Source organism: Drosophila melanogaster, chromosome 3L (assembly GCF_000001215.4).
Source record: "Drosophila melanogaster chromosome 3L".
Classification (NCBI taxonomy): Eukaryota; Metazoa; Arthropoda; class Insecta; order Diptera; family Drosophilidae; genus Drosophila; species Drosophila melanogaster.
In genome coordinates, this window is record NT_037436.4 from 16412591 (window position 1) to 16439834 (window position 27244).

At 43.2% G+C, this 27244-nt stretch overlaps 5 protein-coding genes across 10 annotated transcripts in view; 2 read left to right on the forward strand and 3 right to left on the reverse strand.

Annotated features, from left to right (window-relative positions):
* Positions 1 to 131: 131 nt before the first annotated feature.
* Positions 132 to 2796, forward strand: Serinc (Serine incorporator). Of its 6 annotated transcripts, none has more exons than NM_140636.3 (7): positions 132 to 290; positions 658 to 1213; positions 1279 to 1388; positions 1448 to 1631; positions 1694 to 1903; positions 2204 to 2366; positions 2431 to 2796. In NM_140636.3, exons 1-7 carry the CDS (start codon positions 255 to 257, stop codon positions 2567 to 2569), a joined length of 1398 nt encoding a protein of 465 aa, NP_648893.1. In that variant the 5' UTR covers positions 132 to 254; the 3' UTR covers positions 2570 to 2796. The 6 variants fall into 6 exon arrangements, with proteins under 6 accessions (NP_648893.1, NP_001261947.1, NP_001261948.1 ...); NM_001275018.1 differs by having other exon boundaries at positions 2213 to 2366; positions 2412 to 2796; NM_001275019.1 differs by having other exon boundaries at positions 2213 to 2366.
* Positions 2702 to 4587, reverse strand: GluRS-m (Glutamyl-tRNA synthetase, mitochondrial). The gene is made up of 4 exons (NM_140637.3): positions 4196 to 4587; positions 3725 to 4135; positions 3272 to 3658; positions 2702 to 3211 (listed from the first exon to the last, which is right to left on the reverse strand). Exons 1-4 carry the CDS (start codon positions 4519 to 4521, stop codon positions 2800 to 2802), a joined length of 1536 nt encoding a protein of 511 aa, NP_648894.2. The 5' UTR covers positions 4522 to 4587; the 3' UTR covers positions 2702 to 2799.
* Positions 4588 to 4758: 171 nt separating this feature from the next.
* TyrRS (Tyrosyl-tRNA synthetase) lies at positions 4759 to 6712 on the reverse strand. The gene is made up of 4 exons (NM_140638.3): positions 6014 to 6712; positions 5585 to 5951; positions 5199 to 5522; positions 4759 to 5139 (listed from the first exon to the last, which is right to left on the reverse strand). Exons 1-4 carry the CDS (start codon positions 6651 to 6653, stop codon positions 4893 to 4895), a joined length of 1578 nt encoding a protein of 525 aa, NP_648895.1. The 5' UTR covers positions 6654 to 6712; the 3' UTR covers positions 4759 to 4892.
* Positions 6713 to 7006: 294 nt separating this feature from the next.
* The window catches only part of CG33158 (uncharacterized protein), a 76964-nt gene continuing 56726 nt past the window's right edge, over positions 7007 to 27244 (forward strand). Inside the window, exons 1-3 of the mRNA NM_176337.2 lie at positions 7007 to 9387; positions 9450 to 9879; positions 9943 to 10056. Coding sequence (NP_788515.1) covers positions 7204 to 9387; positions 9450 to 9879; positions 9943 to 10056 — 2728 coding nt within the window. The 5' untranslated portion in view covers positions 7007 to 7203. The remainder of the gene's footprint in view (positions 9388 to 9449; positions 9880 to 9942; positions 10057 to 27244) is intronic.
* dsx-c73A (doublesex cognate 73A) overlaps positions 10205 to 27244 on the reverse strand; it is a 29164-nt gene continuing 12124 nt past the window's right edge. The window contains exons 2-5 of the mRNA NM_168667.3: positions 14177 to 14325; positions 13987 to 14065; positions 11578 to 11728; positions 10205 to 11509 (exon numbers count right to left, since the gene is read on the reverse strand). Of these exons, the coding sequence (NP_730169.1) occupies positions 10797 to 11509; positions 11578 to 11728; positions 13987 to 14065; positions 14177 to 14325 (1092 nt within the window). The 3' untranslated portion in view covers positions 10205 to 10796. The remainder of the gene's footprint in view (positions 11510 to 11577; positions 11729 to 13986; positions 14066 to 14176; positions 14326 to 27244) is intronic.

The following is a 27244-nucleotide window of genomic DNA, read 5'->3' on the forward strand; positions in this document are numbered from 1 at the left end:
AATTTGAAACATATTGAAAAATTTAAGACATTGAAAGAGCATTTTTAAAATGCAAATATGCGAAAGAATTGATCCCATTTACTTTTAAATTTACAACTGCTTACGATTGCTGAAAAATATCGCCAGCCGCTGTATTCGATAGTCACTATAGGCAGTAAATAGTCCATCTCTATCATTTTCACAAACAAAGATTTGTTTAATTTAATAAAAACGCAGTTTGACTAAAGTAAAAATCTAAGTTTATTGCTGCAACAATGGGAGCTGCTTTGGGCATCTGTTCAGCCGCTCAGGTAAGAAAATTGCGAGCTAATTAGCCAGGTAAAATTCTTTACATTGGCTACAAATCAATAAAAGCAGACATATGTTTCAAATGCGGAGAAATTCAACATTTTATTAATTTCACAATACTCATGAATGCTGCTATGATTTTCATCTAAAAGAAAGATTTAGCTTGCAATTTGAGCTATTAGATACTTTAATGAATTTTTAAATTTTTAATAAGTTGAAAACAATATGAAAAATGTATTGCAAACTTAACTTTCGATGGTTGATCATTCAATTAATCCGGATTATTGACAAAACTTATTAGCAAGTTGGATCAAATAGAATAATTCTTCAATTGCGTCTCCATTTAATACTTAATTCTTGCATTTCCAGTGCGCCATGTGCTGTGGAGGCACTGCAGCCAGCATGTGCTGCTCCGCCTGCCCGAGCTGCACCAACGCCTCCTCATCGCGCTTCATGTACGCCTTCATCCTCCTGGTGGGCACCGTACTGGGGGCGATTGCGCTGTCCCCTGGACTGCAGGACACCCTGAAGAAGATGCCCTTCTGCATCAACTCCACCTCGTCGTATAGCTCGGGAGCACTCAGCGCTGTCTCGGGAGGATCTCTGCAAGTCGACTGCGAGTATGCACTTGGTTACATGGCAGTATATAGGGTTTGCTTTGGCATGGCCTGCTTTTTCGCTCTGATGTCACTGATTATGCTGGGTGTGAAGAGCTCCAGGGATCCGCGTTCGCACATCCAGAACAACTTTTGGCCACTGAAATTTCTGATCTGCTTTGGCGCTGCGATTGGAGCCATCTTTATTCCGGATGGATCCTTTGGTCCGGCCATGATGTGGGTGGGTCTAATTGGTGGCCTGGCCTTCATACTCGTCCAGCTGGTCATCATTGTGGATTTCGCTCACTCGCTGGCTGAAAACTGGATAGGTGAGTCATGTTCCGGCCCATCTCCCAAATGATTCAACTCGCTAATTATCGAATTCTTTCAACAGAAAGCGCCGAAAACAGTCGTGGATACTACTATGCCCTCGCTGGGGTCACTCTTTTGTGCTATATCTTATCGCTGACTGGAATTACCTTGCTTTATATCTACTTCACCACCGTGAGTGTCGTTTCTATGGCTTATTTACTTTGTAATTAGCATTGTTTTTATATTTGTAGAGTACTGGCTGCGGCATCAACAAGTTCTTCATCTCCATCAATCTCATATTCTGTCTGGCGATTAGCGTCATTTCGATTCTGCCAGCTGTGCAGGAACGCTTGCCCCATTCTGGCCTACTGCAGAGCTCCCTGGTTACCTTGTACACGGTGTATCTAACCTGGTCGGCAGTGGCCAACAATCCTGGTAGGAAAATGAATCCAGAACCCTATATGTGTATATCTCATTTGGTTGTTTTGAATCAACAGAGAAAGAATGCAATCCAGGCATGTTTGGCATGATGGAGGGATTCGGCAATGCAACCACCACGGCAGCACCGCCCACCCACACCACCAGGGTCACCTTCGATACGACCAACATCATCGGACTGGTCGTCTGGTTGCTGTGCATCCTGTACAATTGCATTAGCTCGGCGGTGGAGGTATCCAAGATCTCGCACGATAATAGCGAGAAGCGTGGTAAGTGTTCTGTTTCCATTCGCCGTGCTCCGTTCGCATTCCCAGCGATTACCACATTTCCACAGTTTGCATCACGCATTCATTCGATCGCTTTGCCCTCACTTTTCATTTTCCTCGCTGTACAAAAAAGAAAAACCCAAGCTAATACTGGTTATTAACACTCGTTTGCTATTGCCGCTTTGTTTATTCTTTATTTTCTTTTCCGACTAACCCAACTAATCCCCACTTGGTTATTTGGTACTCGAAACTGTGTGAAAAATATGGCCAACTGGCGTTCCTCTTGCACTCTGATTAATGTAGTTTTAACAGAAGCTCTATCAGACACAGAGGCGGGCACGGATGGCAGCGGAAAGCCGAGCACCGACACCGAGACCGAAGGCGTCACCTACTCCTGGTCCATGTTCCACTTGGTCTTCGTCTGCGCCTCGCTCTATGTCATGATGACCCTGACCAACTGGTACAAGTGAGTAGCAACAGCACTTATCGTGCTAGGAAAATATAATCCCAGCAATTTTTTATTCCCACAGACCTCATTCGGAAATCGAGCTGTTCAACGGCAACGAGGCTTCCATGTGGGTCAAGATCGTCTCCAGTTGGCTGGGTGTCTTCATCTATGGCTGGAGCCTTGCAGCGCCCATTGTTCTTACCAATCGCGACTTTAGCTAAGCGATTTTAGTATATTAACGTCTAGGAATGGTGCTTAAACGAGCAAAACGAGAATGCCAAAACGGAACGCGGAGAGGAAATAGTATCCGAAACTGATGCAGATTAACCATACACAATTTTGACTCTACATGTGGTGTCTACTCATTGATCTTATTCTCAAATTGCAAAAGTTATCAATATATAAATTAATCTATTATATATACATACAAATACAACAGAACTTAACCAAATCACTGATGTTCTTCTAAATGCAGACTTTCCTTGGGCAGAGCTTCTTTGAGTCGTTCGAGAGTGACGGATTTGCCTAGGATCTCCATCATTTCCGCTACGCCAGGACCTTCTTTTAGGCCACTTAGGGCTGCTCTTAGTGTTTTCATCATTAGTGGGAATTTGATGTTTTCTTTTTGAGCAAAGGATTTAAGCTTAACGTTGAGTTCATCCTTGTGAAAGTCCTGGATAGCGTTGATTAACTGCAGCAAGTGAGCTAGTTGCTCTGCGGTCAGGTCTTTAATTTGAAAATCGCTGGGTTTCACCCACAGGAAACTCAGTTTGCTGCTGGTCAAATCTTGGAGCAGTGTTAAGCGCTTTGATGACCAATTCAGCACATCCAATATGTGCTCCTCGGCTAGATCTAAGTTGGAGCTAAAATAGAACGGGAGATTAGTTAGATATGTTTATGGTGCATTCAATGTTTGGGCTTACTGTTGCGGATAGGCTTCTTTCACCAGCTGTTGCACTTCATTGACCAATTTCGTACGACTCTCATTCCCAGACAAACGCTGCACAATCTCCAGGCGATTTAGATCATCGAGCAGTTCGGGATTAAGGCGACTCGGATGGGAGTTGACGCGCTCTATGTGAAACTGCTCATGGAGCGCCTGCATGCTGAGCAGCTGCTGCTTGGCATTGGTACGATGCTCGAATCCTCCGCCTGCAGAAACCACATAGTTCACTAAAGCCTGCGGAAAGTAGCCGCGTTCCCGAAAGTGCTGAATGCCAATGTCTCCTTGACGTTTGCTTAGCTTGGTGCCATCTGCATTCACCAAAAGCGGCAGGTGACCAAATTTAGGGGGCTGCCAGCCAAAAGCTCTGAGAAGAGACATATATATCTCTAAATGGACAGAATCATAGAGAAAAAACATCAATGAAACCCACTTGTAGAGCAGCAAATGCTTGGTGGTGGATATCTGCCACTCCACGCCCCTCAGGACGTGGGTGATGCCCATCAAATGGTCGTCCACCACGTTGGCAAAGTGATAGGTGGGAAATTGATCGCTCTTCATGACCACTGGATCGCCTTCGTTGTCGCTGACATTGTGATGCACCTTGCCGTAGATGAGATCATCCAGTGGCTCCTCGTGATCCGTCAGCTTGAATCGTATGCAGTAGGGTGTACCCTTGGCCAGTAGGGAATCCACTTCCGAAGTCGTTAGATGTCGGCACTTGTTATCATAGCGTGGAACTTGCCGGGTTCTCAGCGCCTCCTTACGCAACAAATCCAGACGGCGTTCGGTGCAAAAGCATCTGTACGCGGTGCCATTATGGAGCAGTTCTTCAATGGCTTTGCTGAGAATTAGAAGGCGTCTGTGTAATCGAATCTTCTTGCCTGATGTATTCATTAATCACCTGTAAATTTCCGTTCGCTGACTCTGCACATAGGGTCCCAGTTGACCGCCAAAACCGGGTCCCTCGTCAATTTCTATGCCTGCCCAGAGCAGATCCTCCACCAGTCGTTCACTGGCACCGGGCACTAGTCGAGTTTGATCCGTGTCCTCGATCCGCAACAGGAATTTTCCGCCCAAATGCCTGGCGTACAGGAAATTGTACAGGGCTGTGCGCAGACCGCCCAAATGCAGGTAACCCGTGGGACTTGGGGCGAAGCGGACGCGCACCTGGCTGTGGGCGTGGCGCAGGCACTGTTGCATCAGCATTCGCGGATTTATCTTTAACATATTTATGTATTTTAGAAATAAAATTCCTATGCCGGTTTTTTGTTTACCCCAAACAGCTGATCGAAACTAGAACTGTTAACTCGCATATGGCTTAACAGTGGCATAACAGCAAGGTGTCTTATTTGAATTTTTCTGATTGAAAATTTTAAATTGGATATTTTTCATTGTTTTCTTAATTGTTTTCTTTGAATTTCATAATATTATGAATGCAGAAAAGGCAGTAAATCGTAAATACTTATTTTTGAGCGCTTTATTAAAAAATGCATTTTCTTTACGAAGAGGAATCAATAAATTAGCAGCAATTTCTGTTTTGTGAACATTCGGCTTAGTTGTAAGTATTACACGGCTCAGGTAGGTTGGCGTTGAAAGTTTTATTTAATGGAGCAGTTGGCCAGCTTGCTGGAAAGCTTTTCGCCCTCGGGCGTCAGCAGGAAGTTGTCCTTCCACACGGCCAGTCCATCGCTGTTCGTCTTGAAGTCGGCGGAGAGTTTCTCCCACACCTTCTTCTTGGGATTAAGCTGCTCATCGGGCGTGCCACTGAATCCCTCGAAGGAGAGGCGACTGCCAGCAGTAGCAGTGGCTGGCAGCACAATAGGCTCCACCACCGTGTGGTCAGCGCTGGAGGAGATCGAAGAATTGAATTAAATGTTTGGGGAATGCTTTCCATTGAAACTCACTTGGAGGTGCACAGAACCATGCCCTCGGACAAGATGCCGCGCATCTTGGACGGCTTCAGGTTGCAAAGAACCGCCACCAATCGCTGGTTCAGCTCCTCCTCGGTGACAAACTTCACCAGGCCACTAATAATCGTTCTGGGTTGCGCCTCAGCCAAGTCTATCTTCAGCACATATAGAGTATCGGCATCTGGATGACGGGCCACCTCGACGACCTTGCCCACGCGGATATCCAGGCGATGGGGTGCATCTTCGTCAGCTCCAGCAGCGGGAGCAGCTCCTGCCTTCACCTTGGCAGGCGGTGGATAAGCAGCAGCACTCAGTTTTCTAAAAGGAACGAACATATAAAGGTATTGAACTCCATATCAATCGTTTATAGGATTACATACTGCAGTTCTGGGTTTTCAAAGGCCTTTCGAATGGGATCTAGCAGTCGGTTGATGTACTTCTCCACGGTGGCCTTCAGGTCACCCGGGTGCAGTTTGTCCTCCGCGTAGTACTTCTCCAGATCCTCGTATTTCAGGAAGGTAACATCGCCGCCATGCTCCGCCTCGCGGTTAACCTCGAAGCCTTCGCCTTCCTTGAACAGCGAGAACAGGACGTGCTTCACGAAGGACAGCAGGCCGTTGTCGGCAATGTTTCCCGGCTCACAGAAAGCCTTCTTCAGCTTCTTCTTCACGTTGGCCGGGGAGTCCAGAAGATCGATCTTTGAGTCCTCCTCGGAAGAGGACATCTTGCCACCAGCCAAGCCGGGAACTATAAATGTAGATATATAAGCTTTTAATAAAAGTTTCTGAGGAAATCGATGGATGACTCACCCATGGGATTCATGAAGTGAATGCGCTTTTCGTAGCCCAACTGCGGCAGATACTTCTCTGAGAAGGTAAAGATCTTGCGCTGATCCACGCCACCGAATTGTGCGTCCACCTTGAGGTACTCCTCGTCCAGAGCCTGCAGACCAGGATAAAGCAAACCGGAGAGCAGTGGGTACTCCACCTGTTTGACCACCTCTGCGCCCGCCTTCTTGGCATCGTGTTGCGTGACCACGGAGCTGAGCTTGTATACATCCAGGGTGTACTCCTTGGACAGCTGATAGTCGCTGCCCTTGACGAACTTCAGTTTCTCCAGCGGAACGCCGATGGAGCTCAACATGGCCTTGATGACCTGTTCGTAGTACTTGGTTCGCAGCTCCAGGAGAGACCACGGTGCCTTCATGTTGTCCAGATAGGCGTGGAGATCGGCGAACAGGATGGTCACTTCGCATCCTGCCTTCAGGAAATCGGCAATCTTCGACATGGGCACGAAATAGGCGACATGTGGCTTGCCCGTCGTCGCCGTTCCCCAGTAGATCTTTAGATCGCGCTCCGCCAGGATCTTGGTCAGCTTGTCATCGCCGAGCGTCTCCTGCAGATTGCGCGTTATCAGCGCTTTCTTCTCTGCGGGCGTTATTCCGACCATTTTTTTAGGGAATTTATCAGATTTTCGCGTGCGCTGCGAAATCACAAAAAGTGAAAGAGGAAGAACGCAAATGCATGCGTGGTGATCAGCTGTTTCTACAGCTGGTTTAAACAGAGCAGATTGAACAGCATTGCCAAACAGCAGAGGTGCCAATGCAAAGATAAACATAGCTAAAAAACTAGAAATAATTTTTATACAAAATGTTAAAGCCTACGCTAACCGTTATAAAAATAAAACGTGTTGAATTAGAAAGATGTAACTGTTTATGAAAGATAAGTTCATAATGTCCCTTCTATTTCGTAGCATGTTTAACTACAGCTGTACCAACCAAATCTGGCTATAAATCGGGTAGACTACCACTTAACATAATAGTTTCTTAGTCAGTTCTGTTAACTGCTTGTCATATTTAAAGTTTTTGTAGCTGGTCACACCAAATTGCGAAATTGCCGCGTGCGGGTTTGTTTATAAATACAATTGGACCAACTGGCGAAATTTACAGTTGAAATCGTAGTGACAATCGGGAATATTATTAACCTAATAACTTGCAAGAATGCCCGTGGTTGAGGGCAGTGATTTGGTGCTGCTGCAGCGACGTCGTCAGCAAGTGCGCAACATCTGCATCCTGGCGCATGTGGACCATGGAAAGACGACTCTGGCGGATTCTCTGGTGGCCAGTAATGGCATCATTTCGCAACGGATGGCGGGCAAGCTGCGGTACCTAGACAACCGGTCGGATGAACAGGAGCGGGGCATCACCATGAAGAGCAGCAGCATTTCTTTATACTATCAGGAAGCGGAGGAAATGGCTGGTAATCCGGACTACCTCATCAATTTGATTGATTCCCCCGGTCACGTGGACTTTTCCAGTGAGGTTTCCACGGCGGTAAGGCTGTGTGATGGAGCCATCGTCGTCGTGGATGTGGTGGAAGGTGTAGGTCCTCAAACTCGAGCTTGCTTGAGGCAAATCTACGAGGAGCAACTGAAACCAGTCTTGGTGCTCAACAAACTGGACCGTCTGATCCTGGAGAAACAGATGGATCCCCTCGACGCCTATTTCCATTTGTGCCAAGTCTTGGAGCAGGTTAACGCTGTGCTAGGCAGCATTTTTGCCTCCGATATTTTAGCCAAGGAGGATATAACCAAGAAAGATAACTACGAGTCTGCCCTAGAGGAAGTGGATGACTCAGAGCTGTATTTCTCACCAAGCTCGGGCAACGTAATCTTCTGCTCCGCCTACGATGGCTGGGCCTTCTCCGTCCGTGACTTTGCCGCCATGTACGCCAAGCGTTTGGAGATGAGTCGCAAGGATTTGGAGAACGTACTCTGGGGCGATTTCTACTACAACTCAAAAAAGAAAGAAGCTTTGCCTGGAGCCCAGGAGAAAGCCAAGAAGCCCATGTTTGTCCAATTCGTCCTGGAGAATATTTGGAGCCTCTACGATATCATTGCCATTCGGAAGGACAAAGATAAGCTGCCTGGCATTGCGGAGAAACTGGGTCTCAAGCTGGCCACCCGAGATTTGCGTCTCACCGATCCCAAGCTGCAGATTAAAGCGGTTCTGGGACAATGGCTGCCCATCGACAAGAGTGTCCTGCACATGGTCATTCAGCATGTTCCTCCGCCTCACAAAATCAGCGATGAGAGGGCACAGAGATTGCTTTATCCAGCGAATGTCGACTTAAGTTCTCTGCCACCAGAAACCCTGGAACTCAAGGAGAGCTTTACGAGTTGTGATGCGAATAGTTCAAATGTGATTGCGTTTGTGTCGAAAATGACGCCAGTGCATATTACCCATTTGCCTCAGAATCGTCCCAAAAGGCTAACTGATCAAGAGGTTCAGCAGCGCAGGGATGAAGTGCGTCGTCGGATAGAAGAGAGGAAGCAACAAAGTGAGCAAGCGGAGCTCGAGAAAATCAGCCAGGGTGTGGAGCAGCTGAGCACTCAAGTTGTAGGTCCGGAAAAGGAGGAATCAAAACCGGAAGAGGCTGATCAGAATGAGTTTGTATTCATCGCCTTCGCCAGAGTCTTCAGCGGTACATTGAAACGCGGCATGGAGCTGTTTAATCTCTCACCCAAACACGATCCTCGTCAGCCAACGCATCGCAAGGAGGGGGAAGCACCCTACGCCAGTCGTGTAACCATCGGAGATCTCTACATGTTTATGGGTGGTGAGCTGCAACTGCTGGATGAAGTGCCGGCAGGCAATATCGTGGGAATCGGTGGTCTTGAATCGCACATCGTTAAAACAGCAACCCTGAGCAGCAGTTTGGATTGCACTTCCTTCAGCGAACTAAGTGTCATGGCCACTCCGATTCTCCGCGTGGCCATCGAACCCGTTCAACCGCAGGACATGCCCAAACTGGTGAAGGGATTGAAGCTTCTGAACCAAGCAGATGCCTGTGTTCAGGTATCTGTGGCTCCTACCGGTGAGCATGTTATCACTACATTGGGCGAGGTCCATGTGGAGAAGTGTGTGCACGATCTGGAGCAGAGCTATGCCAAGATTAAGGTGAATGTTTCCAAACCAATTGTGTCCTTCCGCGAAACAATTGTGCCAGCTGCCACAGTGGATATGGTTAATGAGGCCATTGTAAAGACGGCGGAGGACAAGGATGTCAGTAAGAAGATCGCCGTGCAGCAGACGCTCAACAAACTGGGCACGCTGAAGGTGATAGCGGTTCCACTGCCTGCGGAAGCTGTGGAATTGCTGGAAACCCATTCGGAATTCTTCAAGGTAATAGTAACTAAACTGAAATGTTTTTAAGTCATTTCTTCATATATATTTATTTCCTTCAGGAACTGGCAGCCATTCCTAGAAATCAACTGCTCTCTGAAAAGTGGACAGCACTGCTAGCTTCGATTAAAGTTAAGCTAATAGCTGCTCTCAAGGATCTTCAACTGTTTGGCTTGAGTACCCTATCGCCCGAGGAGCTGGTGAATCGAATCTGGGCTCTAGGCCCTCGCAACTGCGGTACCAACATTCTACTCAACCTAAGCGACTACGAGCAGCCTGACTTCTGGTCAAGTCACGCAAAATCGGATACGGATATTCGTTCCAAGACGGATCCGCGAAAGGATTTCAATAGTTCACTGGTTAATGGCTTCCAAATCACATCCGTAGCCGGTCCTTTGTGCGAGGAGCCCATGCAGGGCGTTTGTTTTGCGGTTCTCGAGTGGTCTATCCAATCTGAAGGAGAGGATTTGAATTCCCGTGGCCCCTTTTCGGGTATGTTAACGCAATTTCGACTAAGCATATAAGAAAGTATTTATATTCGATCCGATGTTTCAGGTCAAGTTTTGACTGCTGCTAAAGAGGTTTGCCGACAGGCTTTCCAGAATCAGCCACAAAGATTGGTAACTCCCATGTATAGCTGCAATATTGTGGTCAACGCCGAAATGTTAGGTAAGTGAATTAAATACAATTATATAAAATATAATTTCCATGATGATCAGCCCAATCTTTGATCTTTGATTCTTTAGTCATTCTATTAAAAAAGCCTATTTGAATCAAATATACACTTATATACACTCGGTAATCATAATTTAAAGATGTTTTTTAAATAGTATTTTATTTAACTACTAGTAAATGCAGCTTAGGTCTAAACATAAATAAGCAACTAAATTTAGATTAAATAATTTCGGTGTTGGTTTATGTATTTAATTATCATTTTTTTCATATGTTTCGTTTTTTTTTAAATAGTTTCCAGTTTTGCACCTAAACTATTCGTTTAAATCGTTAAATATTAGTTTAAAAAGTTGAGGCCTTGTTTACGCTTAAATGCAAAACAAATTAATTAAACAATTAGTGCGATCGTGCCCGGGCCCGTGTAATTGTTTAATTAATTCGTAAATTGTTTTGTAAATAAATACATGTATAAATATATAAATTAAGAGGGATGGTGGTACGCTGGGAAGAAATGCCAAGTGAAATGCCTAAAAACATGTTTTTAAATTATGAAAAGCTTAGCTAATTACGTTACGTTACGCTAGACGTTACGTGACGTGAACTTTACTTCCGTTTTTCTCATCTCATTCTTCAGTCACAGTTGATTTTTTGCACAGTTTTTATAGTCGCCGGAAATGTCGCCTTGTGTGCTATTGAAATTGTATCTACTAGGATTGGTTGCTTGGTATTTCCGGAACTTAGTCCCAAATGATGCTCTGCTGGAATTCGAGCACGCGATCCCACGGGAACTCCGGCTCATAGTCGTCCGTATCGGGTAGGGATCGCCTGGTCCGGCTTCCGAGTGCAGCCTCCTCCGCTGTGGTGGTCAGTTCCGCTGTCGCGGCTGGAACTGCTTCCTCCGCCGGTTCCGTCTCCTGTTCTGCCTGCACAGTGGTCCTGGCCTCCTCCTCCTCAGCCGCTGGTGTACTGCTGCTCGGCTGCTCCTCGGCTCCGGTTCCCGATCCACTCGATATAGCTTCGATGGGCGGCAGATCGCCGCGCCGCTCGTTGTTGCGTCCGTAGTTGCTGCTCGGGAAATTGTTGATCGAGAACTGATCCGGACGGAAGTTGGCGGAGCTGTGGCTAACACCGCTCTCCGGTCGGTTGAGATACTGATACGAACTACTGCCTCCGCTCTGGAAGCTCGAGTCCTGCGGCTGGTAGTTGGAGCTGATGGCCGAGCTGCCCGAGGAGCTGGAGCCACCGTAGATGGGTCTGCCGTAGCTATCCTTTTGGCCACCCACCGTGGTTCCCACCGAGGGGCGATAGAATGGCTTCTGGAGTTGATACCTCTTGGGTGGCTGGTTGCTTGGCTTGCGCACCGAATATCCCGGCTTAACGCACATCATGCCGAATACTCGGATTCCGGGCACGCTGGCATAGGTGGGCTGGTCATGGGCCATGGGTCCCTCTGCAAATGTGAAATTAATGTTTATATATAGCTTATTATTAGCTTTGTAAGTTGTTAAATTAACTTACCCATCTTGAAGTGATCGGGACAGCGGCAGATGACCAAGTAGTGCGACTTGCCGGTTCGTGTGTTTTGGAGCGCCAGAAGGGACCAATCCTTGGGCGAGCGGCACTCGCGCATCTCGGTGGTGGCCTCGCAGGTCTTGGCCAATGTGATGGCCTAAATAAGAAATATAAAGCAAGGGGGTTTTTAAGAACTGTGAGAAATGTGCACTATAAACTAATTTATGGATAACTTTTCATGGATCATTAATGAATTTTAAGCTGCATAGGATTTTAATAGCAACTGAGGCCGCCTTAACTGTACATAAATTTGATTTAAAAATACTTCAGATTTTACAGCACTGTGCTTCACGACTTTAAGAAGTACGAAATGTTTATGGCCACAGATGGACTGGTCTAACCCATATTTTGTTTTAGTGCAGTCTGTCTAGACGGCAGAATGGGTTTAATGATACGCCCCACTGGCCATTCACTTTGGCCCACAGGGCAGGTATGAGAGAAAGAAAGTTACCCCGATTTCGATCCCGATCATGACTCTAAATTGAAAGCTAGCATGCTAAACGCTATGGACAAGCTGTCACTTAATACGAGCTTGAAACTCTGGCGAAAAAAACAGGAGCAGCCAGTGCCCAGGGCTTTGATTTTGATATCGGCCAGACTTTAAAGGCCGGTGGGCTGGTCCAAACACTTTGTTGGCCAAATTGCTTCGACTTTGGCCGTTTTGCTACGCTTTCAATTGGCCAAACTGATTGTCCTTTTAACTGATTTACAGCCTGGGCTACTGTTAGTGCTGTTCGCCGAACGTTAATTTGATTGACTCTTGCGGCGCTCGTTTGCATGTCAGTCGATTGGGAAAATCTTTTCTTTTGCATCTTTGGTTGCTGCTGTCTTTTTTTCTCTCTCTATTTTTTCAAGCATTTTCCGCTCGCTTCATTGGCTGTGGCATTCAGGTTAATGTGGTCCGCCCGGCTGTTCCAGTTTTTCCTAACGCCCCGCTCTTGTTTTCTGTTTTCCAGCTAAACGCATTTTCATAATTTGCTGTACAGTTCCGGCAAAATGGTAAAATGGCAAAATGGCAAAATAGCAACAGCAAGTGTTGCATTTAACGGTGAAGTGAAGTGATGTGTAATTATGACAATGTCTCGCACTGCCCACACTCCACACACCTTTTACGTGGAGCACTCTACGCGACTACCATTAAGCCATTAGAAATGCTTTTTATTATTTAATTTATTTACACATATTTCCAAGCCAAGCAAGCGCTGCTATGCGTTTATAACTCAATTAAACGTGGGGGGGGGGGAATCTAGGGAAAATCGGGCCGAGGGAGCAGATCATGGCCAGGCCATAAAGCAAATAACATTGCAATCCATTGCAAGGTGATCTGGGAAGCTGACCTGGCCAACTGATCGTGCCTTCGGCTGTCTGGGAAGCAGTTCCTCTCCAGCGAGAGTTGGGCCAGAGGATCGAGGAATCAATTTTACGATTCGATGGTCCAGCAAATGAGCCTCAATTCCGTTGGTCTGGCCACAAGGGGTGATCTTCAACTGATCAAATGATACACTCGCATTGCTGGCTTCCAGCCATCGTGCTGTTCATTAATTGACCACCACTGCCTCGCCAAACTTTCGAGCAATTTGAAGGAGTGGCTCTGCTAAGAAGCACTCATCTTTTCTAAGTACTCAATCGATGGCTTATTTTATGGTTTTTTAAGAGTTAGAGTTGCTTATTTTCTTTGCTATTTGGTTAATTTGGTTAATAATACATTCAGAATACTAACTTATTATTAATTCTCTCCGTGTTTACTTCTTTGTACCATTCATATTTGCTTTAACTATACACCCAAATTCAATTGTAATTTGATCAATTTGATAAATGATCAATTAGTCTGAAAGTGATATCAAATTTTCATTTCAATAGACATTCTGTAGTTAAACTTGAAAGCACAAATTATGATCAAATTGAGTTTTTCCGAAAAACATACCTTTCGACTTATCTATTACATCTTAATAACTACTTCCTAAGCGAGGTCGAGTATTTCCCGAATAATTATCTTCCGAGTTTCGAGCAATTACCAAACATGAAGTTCGTGTCTTTTGTCAGCGATCTGCTCTATTAAACCACCAATGATCCTACAGATCTTCATCTTGCACTAACTCATTTAAAAATAGATCAAATTATATTTCTGGTCCAGCGTTTTCGACTTCCCAGAGATCCGGAGTCGTGCCAGCGAGAACCTGCAACCATCTATTCAACTAATGATCAACCGAGAGTGATCTAACAAATGATCTGGAAATGTCTGCTGCTGTCAGTTGCACTTTCGGTTCCCAAGGGATCCTACAGTCGTGGCCCCTGGGCAATTATCTAAGTAACTCGGTTGGTATGAAATGAGATTTAGAATGCGAATGAGCTCACCTTCTTCTTGGTATCGCCAACCAATTTTGTGGTATGCTGATCATCTTCATTCAGACTGGCCGAGCAGGGATCACGATATCTGGAGAGAAGTAGATGTGGATTAGATTTGCTGGATTAATTAGAGCCTGGCGGCGAGAGTGACAAGTGGGTAGGTCCAATTTCGCGGGCCATTTCCAATCTAGCAACTCACCTGGATGGACAGGCGCACAGTGGTTGGGTGTAGTTCAATCTCACGTAGACGGCGTTACAAACTTGCTGAATGGCACACTCTGGCAGCAGATAGATGTGCTGATTGTGCGGATAATAATGATATTTCGTCGGTTTCGCTGTCGCCGTTTTCTACAAAAATGAAAAGAAAAAGTCATGAGTACGATGAGATTCAGCTCCTGTTGATTGATGTGGCGAAAAGGGTTCGCCACCTCCAACTCCTCGAGCCATTTCCTTCTTCTATTTGGCTAGCAATTAAAGTTGCTCTGCTGGCCGGCTGGCAAATGTTTGCTCCTCGAAGGAAAAAGGTGTCTTGTCGAGGTGTTACAAAGTGTTGTTTGTCTACTGCCAGCTTTCTGGCGTGGATGAAGTGCGAAATTGACGCTCACCCAGTTGAATTGTTATACCCATCCACATTCCATCATCCCATGTAGACCATCGCCCTGCCAAAAGTTTTCATTTCGCACAGTGGTTTTCATTCTCATCTCAGTTAGCAACTGATGGTTAAAGATATGAAAAACACATGCGAAAAGCTAACCACATGAATCTAAGTTAGTTACTATCAATTCGAAGGTCTTAAATAAAGTTTTGGTTTGAATACAAAATCATACCTATCAAAACCTATGTGATTTGTAAATATAAAAACTATAATAATATTAAGAAATTTAACCAATTCTTTTATATAAATCATAGATGTTCGGAAAGGGTATTCCAAGTGTCGTTTTGGTATATTCCTCATTTTTTTTGCAAAAGATGAGGATGGTCTCCTACCAGGCATCCAAGCACTTTGAGCTGAGGAGAGGCGACTCGAGCTGAGTTGATTTGAGTCGCGTTTAGTCGAGTTGAGTTGGGAGTTGAGTTGCCTTGGTTAAAGCAGGTTAATGGCAAACGAGACCCTCACATAATGCCACACAAAATTGCTTGGCTCGCCTTGCAACGCGTTGCAACGCGCCTTTTCCGTTGAGGCAGGGGGGAAAAAAGTTATTAAGAAATTGATGCAACTTGAAGGGGAACACGTAAAGTCGAGTGTGGGTATATAGCATATATATGAACATATATATCATATAGGTAGGTAGGTAGGTAGGTAACCCTGGGTAACCGGGTAAACTGCCAAACGCACTTTTACTTGTAATTTCCAGCCATCTCCCTTTCGTAGCCCAGGCCACCTGACCCAACCCATCAGCCACTTCCTTCCTGCGACCATTTCCCAGTGTGTTTTTTCCCAAGTTGTTTTTCATTTTGGGAAACTTTTACCGACAGCTGGGGGAACTCAGGATACTCTCTCTCCCTTTAATTATTCTTTCCCCTTGTTTGGCTATTAAAAAGTTTTCGCAGTTGAATTTTCTTAGTGCTTACTTGGTGCACTTTTCAGTCGGCATTCATGACACAATTGATGGTAGTTTCCATTTCTATGTGCTGCAATACATTTGCCTTTTAGGTAGCTTTTAATTATTTTGTAATTTGTTCTCTTGTTTATCAATGCGTGTAAATGTATACTTGGAAATGAAAAGGGCAGTTGGAGTATCTGATGAGTTAATTAGTTTCAAATAGAGGCAAGATTAGGAGGGAATTATTCTGAACCTAATACGAATAATTCACTCAAGTCACTGTTATTAGTATTATTGGTCCTTTCAGTTGTTTTTACTTTTCCTTTAACACTTCATTGTAGTTACCTTAATTTTCTTAGCTGAGCTGCAGCAAACAGCTTTCCATTTGGCTGACAACTTATCGATCTAGTTTACAGGCACCTTGAACCCCATTTTCCTTTTTCGAGCGCCCCGAATTCAGCTGAAACTCAAACAATTCCCTTTTCCTACTTAGCACATAATTGAACAGAAAGCATCTTTGGTTTAGGCCAAATTGCCGGGCCATGATTCGCCCGGAATGGAACGGTACTACTTCCCATGTCAGTCATTTGCCATTCATCCATTCATTCGGGTATTCAGCTATTCAGCCATTCAGCCATTCAGCCATTCAGCCACCTACTGTCAGGTAGGTCTGCTTTCTGGCAAGAGAGTGATTTACACTGACCCTGACCATTATTATTGAATTTTTGCCGCTTGTACTTTGGCTTTTCTAGCTCTTCAGGCTTTTCCAGCTAGCTTTTCCGTTTCCCTATTTGGCGTCAGCTGGTTGTCGCTTCTGTCCAAATGTCCAAACTGTCGCCGCCAATGCCTTTGTTTCCACTCCACACTCCGTGTTGCCGTATTGCCGTGCTGCCTGTCTCTTTCACTTTGGTTAAGTACATTTTTAAATATTTACCGTGTACCAATGCAGCGGATTGGACTGGTGGATTGGCGGGGAAGTCCCTAACTAGGCCCTAAGCCAAAAGAATTTTCCACGAACTGCAAATTAAAGCGTTTTGTGTTGCTATGTTGTCCGCTTTTCACACAGGTTAAAGTTCAGCCGGTGGCAGTTAGCAAGAGATACTCCCTGGCCCCTCCAGTTCGTATTTTTTGGATTTTCAGTTTTTTTTTTTTTTTTGCCCCTGCCCACCCAAGTGCCACTTGAAAATCGTGTTCTCCGATGCCAGCTTCCTGCAATTTGGACTGCAACTCGGAGTCGGAATCGGAATCTCGACGCGACCTTTCACGGGTTGTGTTTCTTTTTCTGCACTTCGTGTTTTGGGTTTTTTTTCCACCACTTTTTTCTTGTTTGATTTTTTGGAGTGCCATGAATTGCGTTTTGATTGAAAAGAAAGTGACATTTCCGTTGATTTTCCTTTAGCCGAATGGCTCTTTAAAGTTTTCCTTTTATGCAGCTCGCAACTCTTTCGTTCGGCTTTGGATGCTAATTTGTTTTTTCTATTTGCCTTTTGCCCGGCCAAATGACGTGGAAAATGTTTCTTTTTGTTTGTTCCATAACAACATTGCATGGTAAATAGCAAACAACAAATAGTAAATTGCAGTGGCAATCGCAGAAACAAGCTGTGTGCAACACGACGTATGCGTGATTTGTTTGCTGATGAATGCCTGGCTTATTGACTTGTTTCAATGGCCATGATTGCCACTTGATTAGCTGCGTCTTGATGAGCCATTGATGGGTGTAATTTCGGCAAAATATGAATGCAAAGAATTGCATTTGAGTGTCTTGGGAAATGATTATGATTTTTCGTGAGAAAATCAAGTGAAACCCATGAAAAACTCACACATATTTCTATGCAAATTAGATGAAGATATTCGATATGAAGTTGTTGAAATTGAGTTATGTCGCAGTGATTAAAGCTGAAGGAATTTAAATAAATGAAATCTGTTCTTGGTTTCATCTTTACCCACATTGAATGCAAATAATTGCAAAATCTGTAAACTTGGTTTTATAGCAGCTATTTTGTTGTTGTTCAAAACATTGTGTTTCCACCCCAAAATCTCACCCGAACTATCTTCCATTTGGTGATGAACAATTTTTTTAAATAACAAATTGCCACATTTGTCTTCCTCACTTCACAGCCAAGTTGATTTTCAGTTTCTCCGCCTTTGTTTTTGCACCTTACAAGCCTGGCCAACAACTCCTGCAGTTAGCAGCACTTCTCGGATTTCAAGTCCTCCGGCCGTACGCGACTTAGCCCCATCGTATTTCTTTGTGCACCCCGAACAGGCAGGAATATATATATATATATCTTTAAGCCGAGTCGCCATTTAGAGGCTTGATTTATGCCAGCAGCTCGAAATTTACTTTTAATGAGGGAGACGGCGATGCTAAACGCATGCAAGCGACAGCAGCGGCAGCTTGTATCTATATATCTTGCAGATGCGAAAACCCCGCCACTTGTTATTCAAATCAGCTTGAAGAGATTCGCGAGTGGAGGAGAAAAACAGTCACATGAAATTTCACCGCTTTGACTGCGGATAGAGCTACTTCTCAGACTCAATACCAAAGACTCAAGACTCAAGACTCAGGACTCGAGATTTAAGACTCAAGACTGAAGTCTCAACGTTCAAGACTCTTGTAATTCAGATTCAATGGAAATTTGCATGGCTAAGGCCGCAATTAATAAATCATTTTCATTTCATTTTCATTTCGAAATTTGATTTAATTACGTGAAAGTCTTCGTGTATCTCACACCTACCACTTTCAGTGGGAAAGAACTGAAAATTAGTTGCCATTATTTAGGCATTACTCAGTTCTTCTCTCTCACAGTTTTTGTTTGTTATTTAATTTTATGCTCGAAGTGAAACTGAAATTTATTTTTTCAAGCACTTTCGTTGAAGTTCTGCGCCCGAGGTATGTTTTTATTGTTATTTATAAAGCGTGAAGCTTCAAGTAGTTTGTCTGTCTACTCACGGATGTATCTTTCTTTTCGGACCAGACCTTTTTCTTTTATTTGACACGACAAGCTACCGAAAACCTTACACTTGCACACTTACACATTTCACTTGAGATTGTGGTTATTTTTTTTTTCTATTTCACCCCTGTTAACTGTAGTTTCTCATGCAAATCCCGGCACAAAGCCGTTTGTTTATTTGTTTGTTTGTTTGTTTACCATTATTTATTTGTTTGTTTGCCTAACGCTTTTTCCCCTTTGCGCCGGACGGGCAATTGATAATTATCATCATCATCGTTTTGGCCATCATCATCCCGCACAGCATCCAACCGAAAACCCGGTAAAAGTCATTCGCATGCTGGAACCTCCAGCTGGCTAGCCTTTTCCTATTCCTCGATTTCAATGGCCTTTTTTGGTCTCTCGGTGTTTTCTGAGTAGCCCCAAGCTCTCGTAAACTCTCAACACTCTCAAGTTGTTTATGTCCGCAGGTTGTAATTAAAATGTTCAATAAATCGTACAGTCTGATTGCCAATATTTCTGTTGTTGTTGTTCGTTTACCAGAATTGCCCAGTTATTCGGGAAAAATCGCTGGCCAACGGATATTTTGCATATGAGCCAGAGTATTAAGTTAAACTACGGTTTATGGATACTTCATCATAAAAAGTTTCAGAGGAAAGACAAATTGCACACAGTTAAAAGTTATTATCTTTAGGCAAGAGCGCGTGGAGTAATAATAAGTTTTAGTCGTTTAAATTTAACTAAGCGTGTAGTAAAGTTTCTTGCTTAAAAGGAAATTATTATTATTTTTTTAATAAGCCTTACTAACATACTGTGTCATTGACTTCTGCCATCGCCTCTTATTTTGGTAATAATAATAATTTTGAAAGAAAAATACTTTTCGCTATATACAAAATAGATTCCTCATATTTCAGCTTTACATTATTGTAAACTGCTGGGAAAAATTACCTAGTTACTGCCCTAAAAGGTCAACTTTGTTGCGCTGAAACTGTATCTTAAAGATCCTAAGTATTTTTAAATTTAAATCTTTTTTAAAACTTTTTTAAATTCAATGTTTAGATAAATATACTTTGTTCATATTTAACTAAACCAAGCCATATTTTCCCTACTCGCATCCCAAACAGAGCAGTGTTCTTTCGTTTGAGCCACTCCAGATCTTTGCCAGACATTCAGGCCGCTGAACGCTGGCCAAAGTTGGCTCTTTGTGGATGCGGCCTTCTGCGCTGCGCATGCGTAACTGATATCCATCTTAGGCGGTGTTACAATTTTTTTTTTTTAGTTTCTGCGCTGTTTTTCCGCGCATAACTTGTCAAACGGCAACAAAGGTGGAGCTGAAGATGAAGATGACGATTGCAGATACAGATTGCAACAAAGAAAGAGGTAGCAGATGCACACGAAAAAAGAGATTATGCGTACTAATGATCCTAACTTTATGTAACTAAAATTTGAGAAAAAATACACGCAGTTCAAATGAAAATTATATATATCACAACTTAAGTAATTGGCACCTCTAATGTTTAGCCAAAGAAGATATTATTTTTTTTCTGTGCAGTGAGAAAAAACCAAGATGCATACAAGGCAATTACATGATTTGGTTGGCAATGAAAAAAAAAGGCAAAAAATTGTTGAATAATCCAACAGCAAGCACTACATTCCATACCCAATTCAAGCAGTCGGCCAAAGACGTGTTCATAATTGTCATCTTGGTCAAGTCGATGAAACTGAATCGAAGAATCGAAGAATCAGAATCCGTTTAATGTGTCAACCGCAGAGCGAGCGCTAATTTGTACTAGTGTTTGTCTAATGTGCCATTCGGGCCAAGAGAGTGTATTTTGTGTTTGGTCATAAGCCCTGTTGGCGGCCAGATGCTCCGGATTACATTTGGCTTTAATGCCCAGTGCCGTAATAATAATAATATTTTAACATTTCTTGCCCCCTTCTCGGTACTTGGGTGTTTTTTTCTCGGTTTTTTGTTCATTTTTTGTTAAACACTGCTGCTGGCCGAGTTTATTGTTCTAGTTTTCGTTGCCATCGGGGTCCGGGTACGGTCCGGTCCGGTCCTTAACAGTTCTTTCGGCTCGTTGGTTAAGGTTTGTTGAACCTTTAATGACTTTAAATGCCAGCTATGATATGGTCTTTAATGCACGTTTATGAGTTACTCCGGCCTGGCCACCGTTGTTTGGGACACTTTGTGGGACAGAATTAATGTTGCTGCCATTACGTTAACGATTTGGTCATGATACCAAGGGGAAGTCTGACATTAGTCGGTAATATTACGAAGTGGGGCTAGCCGGATGCTTGGTACATGGCCTCTTATTGCCGGAAAAGGTTTACATTTGAAATTTCGAAAGTTTTAAGTGAATTATTGGTGCTACTTTCTGTTGATTCTCAGCTCAAAAGTCATCAATGTGCAAGTCTAAGCTTGGGTATATTATATTGTTTAGATATCTTATAAATATTTTTAATGAATGTGAATATGAATAATTTAAAGAATTTCCAATGAATAGAGATATCATTGTAATTCTTTTTTTATGTCTAACACTTTCAGCCTTGATTAAATCGTTTGCTTTCTTAGTTCTGATAAAATTCTCAACACCATTCTCCCTTTCCTGTTCACTTTCTTGTAAAATTCTATTATAAAATCACTTTCCTCATTCAAATCTCGATTAGCTATCACTTTCTTCGGCGTTCTTTCGCAGTTTACTCATAAAAAACTAACCCAAATAGGGCCCGGAATCCATTCGTTTTGTTTGTACATTTGTTCAAGGCAAACATTTCGAACAAATTCACTTAAAAAAAAGAGGAGAAGTTTGTTTGTATGAATCGAATCCATAACCATTTGATGGCTCATACTTCACGTCTGGTCATTTACCCCGAACAATAGGCCGGCAAAGTGGTCAAAATGTTTTGGTTTGTTTGTTGTCATTGCCGCTTTTAACCACTAAATCGCATAATAAACCTTACGCCAATCTGGGAGGCCAAAAACTCGGACTTTTTCTTCGCTTTTCTTGGCCGCCTCTTTGTTTTCCGAATCACGTACTCTAAATGGTCATTGTGGTGGAGAGATGTTTACCTGAAAGATGCAAAAGAAAGCGAAATTAGTATGTGGTCTGTGCCAAAATAATGTTCGAAACATTCAGACAAAATTGCAAATAAACTCGAGCTGGAGAAAATAGGTAATGCTCATTGTAATTGAAATTTAAACTTTAATCTACGCCAGGCGAATTTTATTTATCATTTTCAAGCTAGAGACAAAAAAGGAATTAACACTGCATTTTTTGTTTGGGTCTGCAAATGGTTTGATTTTGTTGAGGAGTCTTATAAATGATGATATCATTTTGTTGAGTAGTCTAATAAATGATTTAATTGCTCATTTAAATGAGCTATTTACTTTGCAGAGGTTTCAAATTAAAATGGAAAATATCCAGAGACTGCAAATAATTCCTTTGTCGTGCCTAATTACTGCAGCTGTTTGCTTTGTCTCGATTCTTTCGGAGTCTTCTATTTAACATAATGTGCAGTAGGTTGGCTCGTCTTCTTCCTCTTTGGTTTTTTTGGGCCTTGGGGCCAAACACTTTCTTTTATTGCACTTTCTTCGCGTTCTTTTTCCAAGCCATGCCATTTTTTTTTTATCAAAGTAGCGCACATTGCACATCTTATTCACCGCCCCCTGCCACGCCCCCGAAGGCCCTGGGGCTACGTTTCGGCTTTTGTTTTGCATCTGACAATTTACTTTTCGCATGACTTTTTCCACCATGGAGGCCAGCGAGAAAAAGAGGTGAGAGATAAAGATGCCGACATTACGCGCTTTGCATTTTCCATTTTCCACTTTACATTTTTCCGTCTATCAGTGCAATGTGTTTTTTTTTTTATTTCTGTGTTAATTATTAGCTTCCGCCTCGAAGGGAACACGCTGCAGTGATTCCACTTCTGGGCCACAGCTATTACACTTGGCTAATGTCTGTATTAACCAAGTTGCAACAAGTTGCACGAGCTTCGACTGGAATGCGAATGTGTTTCCAGGTACCCGTACCCAAGTTGGAGGTCAGGGAAAAGACCGCTCAAAGGAAATGCCATTTTACCGACCGACTCCTATGATAGAAACCTTTAGATATAGCCATTAATATGAAAGTGTAATTCAAACGGTTTTATTGTTCTTTTGCAAGTGCTACTTTTACTAGTCATAAAAGTTTATAGATGCAATTGAATTTCTTGCCATCGGCGGCTTTAACGCATAATTAAAAGCTTTACACTCGATTTAAGCTAATGATGGTATTTTATGTTATGTTTTTTTTTTTTAATATTTAAAATTGAAAATATAGAATTGATTTCTTATTTAAAAAATGTATATTCATCTAACTTTTTGCATTTTGAAAAAACAATTGCTTTATTTGATCCCTAAATTGTATATAAATGGGCACTATTTCCTAATGCATTGACACTAAAACTATTTTCCCAAGCTAGATATTTACAACTTGAGCCTCAAATCAACAAACCGCCATGACTAATGTTTCTAAGGCCGTAAAAACTCGAAGTCGGCAATATAAAGCGAATTCCTAACCCTTTTCTTGATCTTCTTATTCTTCTTCTTCTTCTTCTTCTAAGTAGAGAGATTGCAGGCGAAGAACTTGTAGATACACTGATGTATCTGACCAACAACTTCACTCCTTTGGTCATTTGTAATGTGCGACAGATTTTGTGTTTTGCTCGTAGAAGGCAATTTTCACAGACGCGGGCAATTTGGATTTGCATTTCGTGGTCGCCGGACCAAAATGAACCGAGCAGATACGTTCGTTGAGCTTAACAGTAAAACCAATCGGCAGCCAAGAATGGTATCTAATAGATACGTAGCTGAGCTCGGCATTTACAGCTATCAATCATAATTAAGTGAATGATAATCAAAATGGACAGCATTATGAAAGCTGCATCTTTGTGAGTTTCTGAGTTTCTAAGTTTCCAGAGTCTCTGGTTCTCTGGATATCTGAATATCTGACTATCTGAGTTCCAGAGTTTCTCAGTTTCGGTCTCGGTCTTGGTTCTCTATTATTATGGATAATGATAAAGAGCCGCAGATCGAGCGGATCGGAGAGTCTTCTGGGCTCATTCTGCAGTTCGTTCCATCTCCATCTCGCGGCACCGTTATGCAGGTCAGCCCTCTTTTCTTCTTCGCCAACTAAACCAAGATGCAGATGCATCCGCAGCAGCCGCAACAGCAGTGCAGCTCAGCCTCATCTCGTATGCAAACGCAGCGCATTCCTGTAGCGATACGAATGTATCTTGTATCTACCATTGACATGCCAACTGCCTGGCTGGCTGGCTGGCTGGCTGCCTGACTGCCTGCTTGGCAAATTTAGCACGCTATGATCCAAAGGCTGCCTGCCTGGCTGGCTGGCTGGCTGGCTGGCTTGCATTGTAGCTTTCATTTTGCCAGGTGACAGCAAACTATGAGTGGTTACAAGGCCCCCAGTTTCGCAGCTTCAGTCTTTCTCCATTCTCCACTGGCAGGCACATTAATTTATTAGTTGCACTTGCTTGTTGCACTGTAAGAGATACGCACACGTTGAGATACTTTTTGCCGCACCACCACCAAAGCACCATAGCCCCATAGCACCATAGCACCATAGCACCACGGCTCCACATAGTACATAGCTGTTCCGTAGGCTATAGCTCCACAGATCCATTGCTACACCGCAGGTCCGTTGGCGTTTGTCGGTTGACGGTTGTAACCGTGGCTGGCTAGTTGTCGCCTATCAAATTACCCAAGTCCGCTGCTCAATTTCAAACCGTCCAAACCGGCAGTCGTCGGAGCAACCAAGTGGAGTCGCCTTCTGGGAGAGGATGCCAGCACCACCAATGGGTACTTGGCCAAACGGGAGGATTGAGTCCAGCGAATTGAGGTTTACGCGTTGGCGGTTATCGTGTTTTATTGCTGCACCAAACGGGATGTTCTTTTGTGTTATAATTGAGGAGTTTTCTGAATAAATTTCATTTCCATGCGCATTTATTGTTTTGTTGGCATCTAAAACGCGATTTCGCTTAAGCATCATTTTTTATTTGATGAACTCTATTTAAAAGTACGCTTGAAGAAGCATTATTTTATATCTTTCAAATTTCAAATTTTTTATAATTTATAAAAACTAATAGCATGAGCTCTAAAATGATTAAAGTTTTTGGTTTCCAGCGAACAGCCGCCTAGTTTTCGTGGCAACTCTAATTAGAAGGCCTTCTCACTATTTTATTTGGGTTTCACAGCAATTCGCTGCGCATAAACCTGTCACAATCGGTGGCATCCTCATCTACATCCACGGGCGGGCACATCCTCAATCCTCGTTGTTGGCATCGTCGTCGTCGTCATCATCATCATCATCATGTGTCCTATGGCCAAATGCAACCATTTGGGATGCGGACTACTTTGTTGCGCCTGCCTGCCTGCCCATCATACTGGCCATATCCATATGCGAGAGCAGTCAAACTCGATATTGCCCGCCTATGTAAAATATGTCTAGGGCGAGGGATTCGCTCATTAATTTTCGCGGCCATCCCGTAGTCCGGTTTTTCGGGACCGCAGTCTATGGAGTCTATGGAGCTTGTGGATGACGTTGATTGAAGATGCGGTCGTGTTATGGGTGCCTGGGAATCTTCGAAACTCGGCCTGCTTTTGCCTTCGCCTTTGCCTTTTTTTTTTTTTTTTTTTTGCCAGAAACGATTAATAAAATTGTGCAGAAGTTGGATCCCGTTCCAACAGAGTTCCTAGTTTTCCCACTTTTCCTATGCTCTGTGATCTTTGAACTCAATTAGTGTTGTCTGGCCGGGAATCGCCAGGTGACTACCACAAATGACACATATTGGTCTTGGGCTTGTATCTTGTATCTTGTGGCATAAATTTCCATTTCAAATGCCACGCCCATCGCACACGCTTTTAGCCCCCAAAGAAACTTTTGCTTTTCGGCTCTGCCCGATGATGATGATGATGATGATAAACTTCGATGACTTCATGGCGATAGGGATATGGTATATGGGAACGGGTGGCTGCAGTTAGAAAGCGCACCAACTCAGTCAGACATGGAGTAATTGAAGCCTGCCGTCAGTTTTGTACCCTTTTTGCACCATTTTGCTATTTGCGGTTGGCCAGGCCACTTAACCAAACCACCAAACCGCAGTTGACCAACTCAATTTTTCGTTGGCCAAAGGAAAATCGCAAAAGGAGTTTTGCGGCTTTGTCCATTTGGTGTGCTGCGTATCGTGGCCAATTTGTTATTTTAATGATTTCGATGGAATCTTCGCACATTATTGAGAACGTGTAGTCCTCCTTCGAGGAACTTCTGTTTCTGAGAAAGTACGTGGTAGCTGTGGAAATATCTGACAAATGACCGGACCATTGCTCTAACACAACCCACCATATTCTGAAGTTCCAGCAATGCTAAAACAATATTTATCCACACTGCACTTGTAATATCCGCTGGCAAAAGGCCTTTCCAATGGGCTGTGTGTGTGTTAACCATCATATCGATGGGTGGCTGTCTGATTTGAGCCGAGTTTGGGTTCAAGGAGTTTTCGCCTGCCGCCAGCTGCTGTTTCGAATACGTTTTTTTTTTTTACCATTTGTGCTGTCTTTTTAATCGGTTTCTTCGGTTTTGCCTGGCCATGGAAATTGACACTCCGGCAGCGGCTTGTTGGGCCTCGTTGTCTCGTTGTCTCTTATTAAAAATTGTGTCAAGTTGTCAGCGGCAACTGCAACAGCAGCCACATCGGTGTTGTCAGTGTGCCAGTGTTGGCGGTAGATGGCCTACAAAAAGCCGAAATACAAATACGAGTAACAAAAAAAAAAAAAAAAAACAAACCTGACCACACTGCCTGTAAGTGGAGTTGATGGAGTCAAATGCACTTCGAATTTTCCACAGCTCACCAAAGAAAGGAAAATGAACATGTTTTTAACTCTGATTTTTATTACTTTTCTTTGTTAGCTTGTAGAGCTTTGATTGTAGGATGAGCATAGCAGCTGCGGAATTTCAAGTTAAATTTTCTAGTTGATTGATAGATTTAGAGTTCGTATTGATTTTATTTCGAAGCTTAGTTTGCACACATTATTTGTACATTGAAATGGGGTAACACTATGATGTTGGCTTGTTTTGGACAATAATCAAATAATATTATGATGAATAATACATTTTCACATTTCCATATCAATTTAAAATGGGTTTTTTCTCATGCCCGTTTGGAAACTGCTTTCGGGCTTATCTTTCGTATAATTTGTGAACCCAATCTTCTCTATCTATCGTCGGCCTGCTGCCATTAATTTTAATCGCAGATGAGCAATCATAGATCTACAAATTAATTGCACTTTCTAAAGAAAACTATGGGCAAAACAAAGAAAGCAATCCGGTAATTTGGCGATGAGCCATAAATTCGAAAATCAAAACTCGATTTGCGGTCGAGAGCAACTTTGACCTCCCCAAAAACGAAAAAAGGTCTGTGGGCCACGTTAACGTTAATTCGGCAATTTCTATGCCCGCCTGCAATTAAAGGGGTAAAGATGAAGAGAGGGGCTTTCCATCTTCAGACGATATCGAACATGCAACCCACTCAAAACTCGATTCCCAATCACTCCAGACACTCACTCACGACAGGTGAATGCAATCAACGATCGAAATAATGTTTGAAAATTATATTTGAATAGCGAATCGACAATGCGAAGCGTTTATAATACTCCTTTTTTTTGTTGTTGCATATATACATATTTATTGCCAGCTGATTTTTGTGGAGCAACTACTT

Coding starts and splice junctions, on each gene's coding strand:
- Serinc (NM_001275018.1), top strand. CDS start 255: ATGGGAGCTGCTTTGGGCATCTGTTCAGCCGCTCAG. Junction 1,389..1,447: donor TTTATATCTACTTCACCACC/GTGAGTGTCGTT, acceptor TTATATTTGTAG/AGTACTGGCTGCGGCATCAA. Junction 1,632..1,693: donor GGCAGTGGCCAACAATCCTG/GTAGGAAAATGA, acceptor TTGAATCAACAG/AGAAAGAATGCAATCCAGGC.
- GluRS-m (NM_140637.3), bottom strand. CDS start 4,521: ATGTTAAAGATAAATCCGCGAATGCTGATGCAACAGTGCCTGCGCCAC. Junction 3,659..3,724: donor AAGCATTTGCTGCTCTACAA/GTGGGTTTCATT, acceptor GTCTCTTCTCAG/AGCTTTTGGCTGGCAGCCCC. Junction 3,212..3,271: donor AAAGAAGCCTATCCGCAACA/GTAAGCCCAAAC, acceptor GTTCTATTTTAG/CTCCAACTTAGATCTAGCCG.
- TyrRS (NM_140638.3), bottom strand. CDS start 6,653: ATGGTCGGAATAACGCCCGCAGAGAAGAAAGCGCTGATAACGCGCAAT. Junction 5,952..6,013: donor TCACTTCATGAATCCCATGG/GTGAGTCATCCA, acceptor CTACATTTATAG/TTCCCGGCTTGGCTGGTGGC. Junction 5,523..5,584: donor TTTGAAAACCCAGAACTGCA/GTATGTAATCCT, acceptor CGTTCCTTTTAG/AAAACTGAGTGCTGCTGCTT.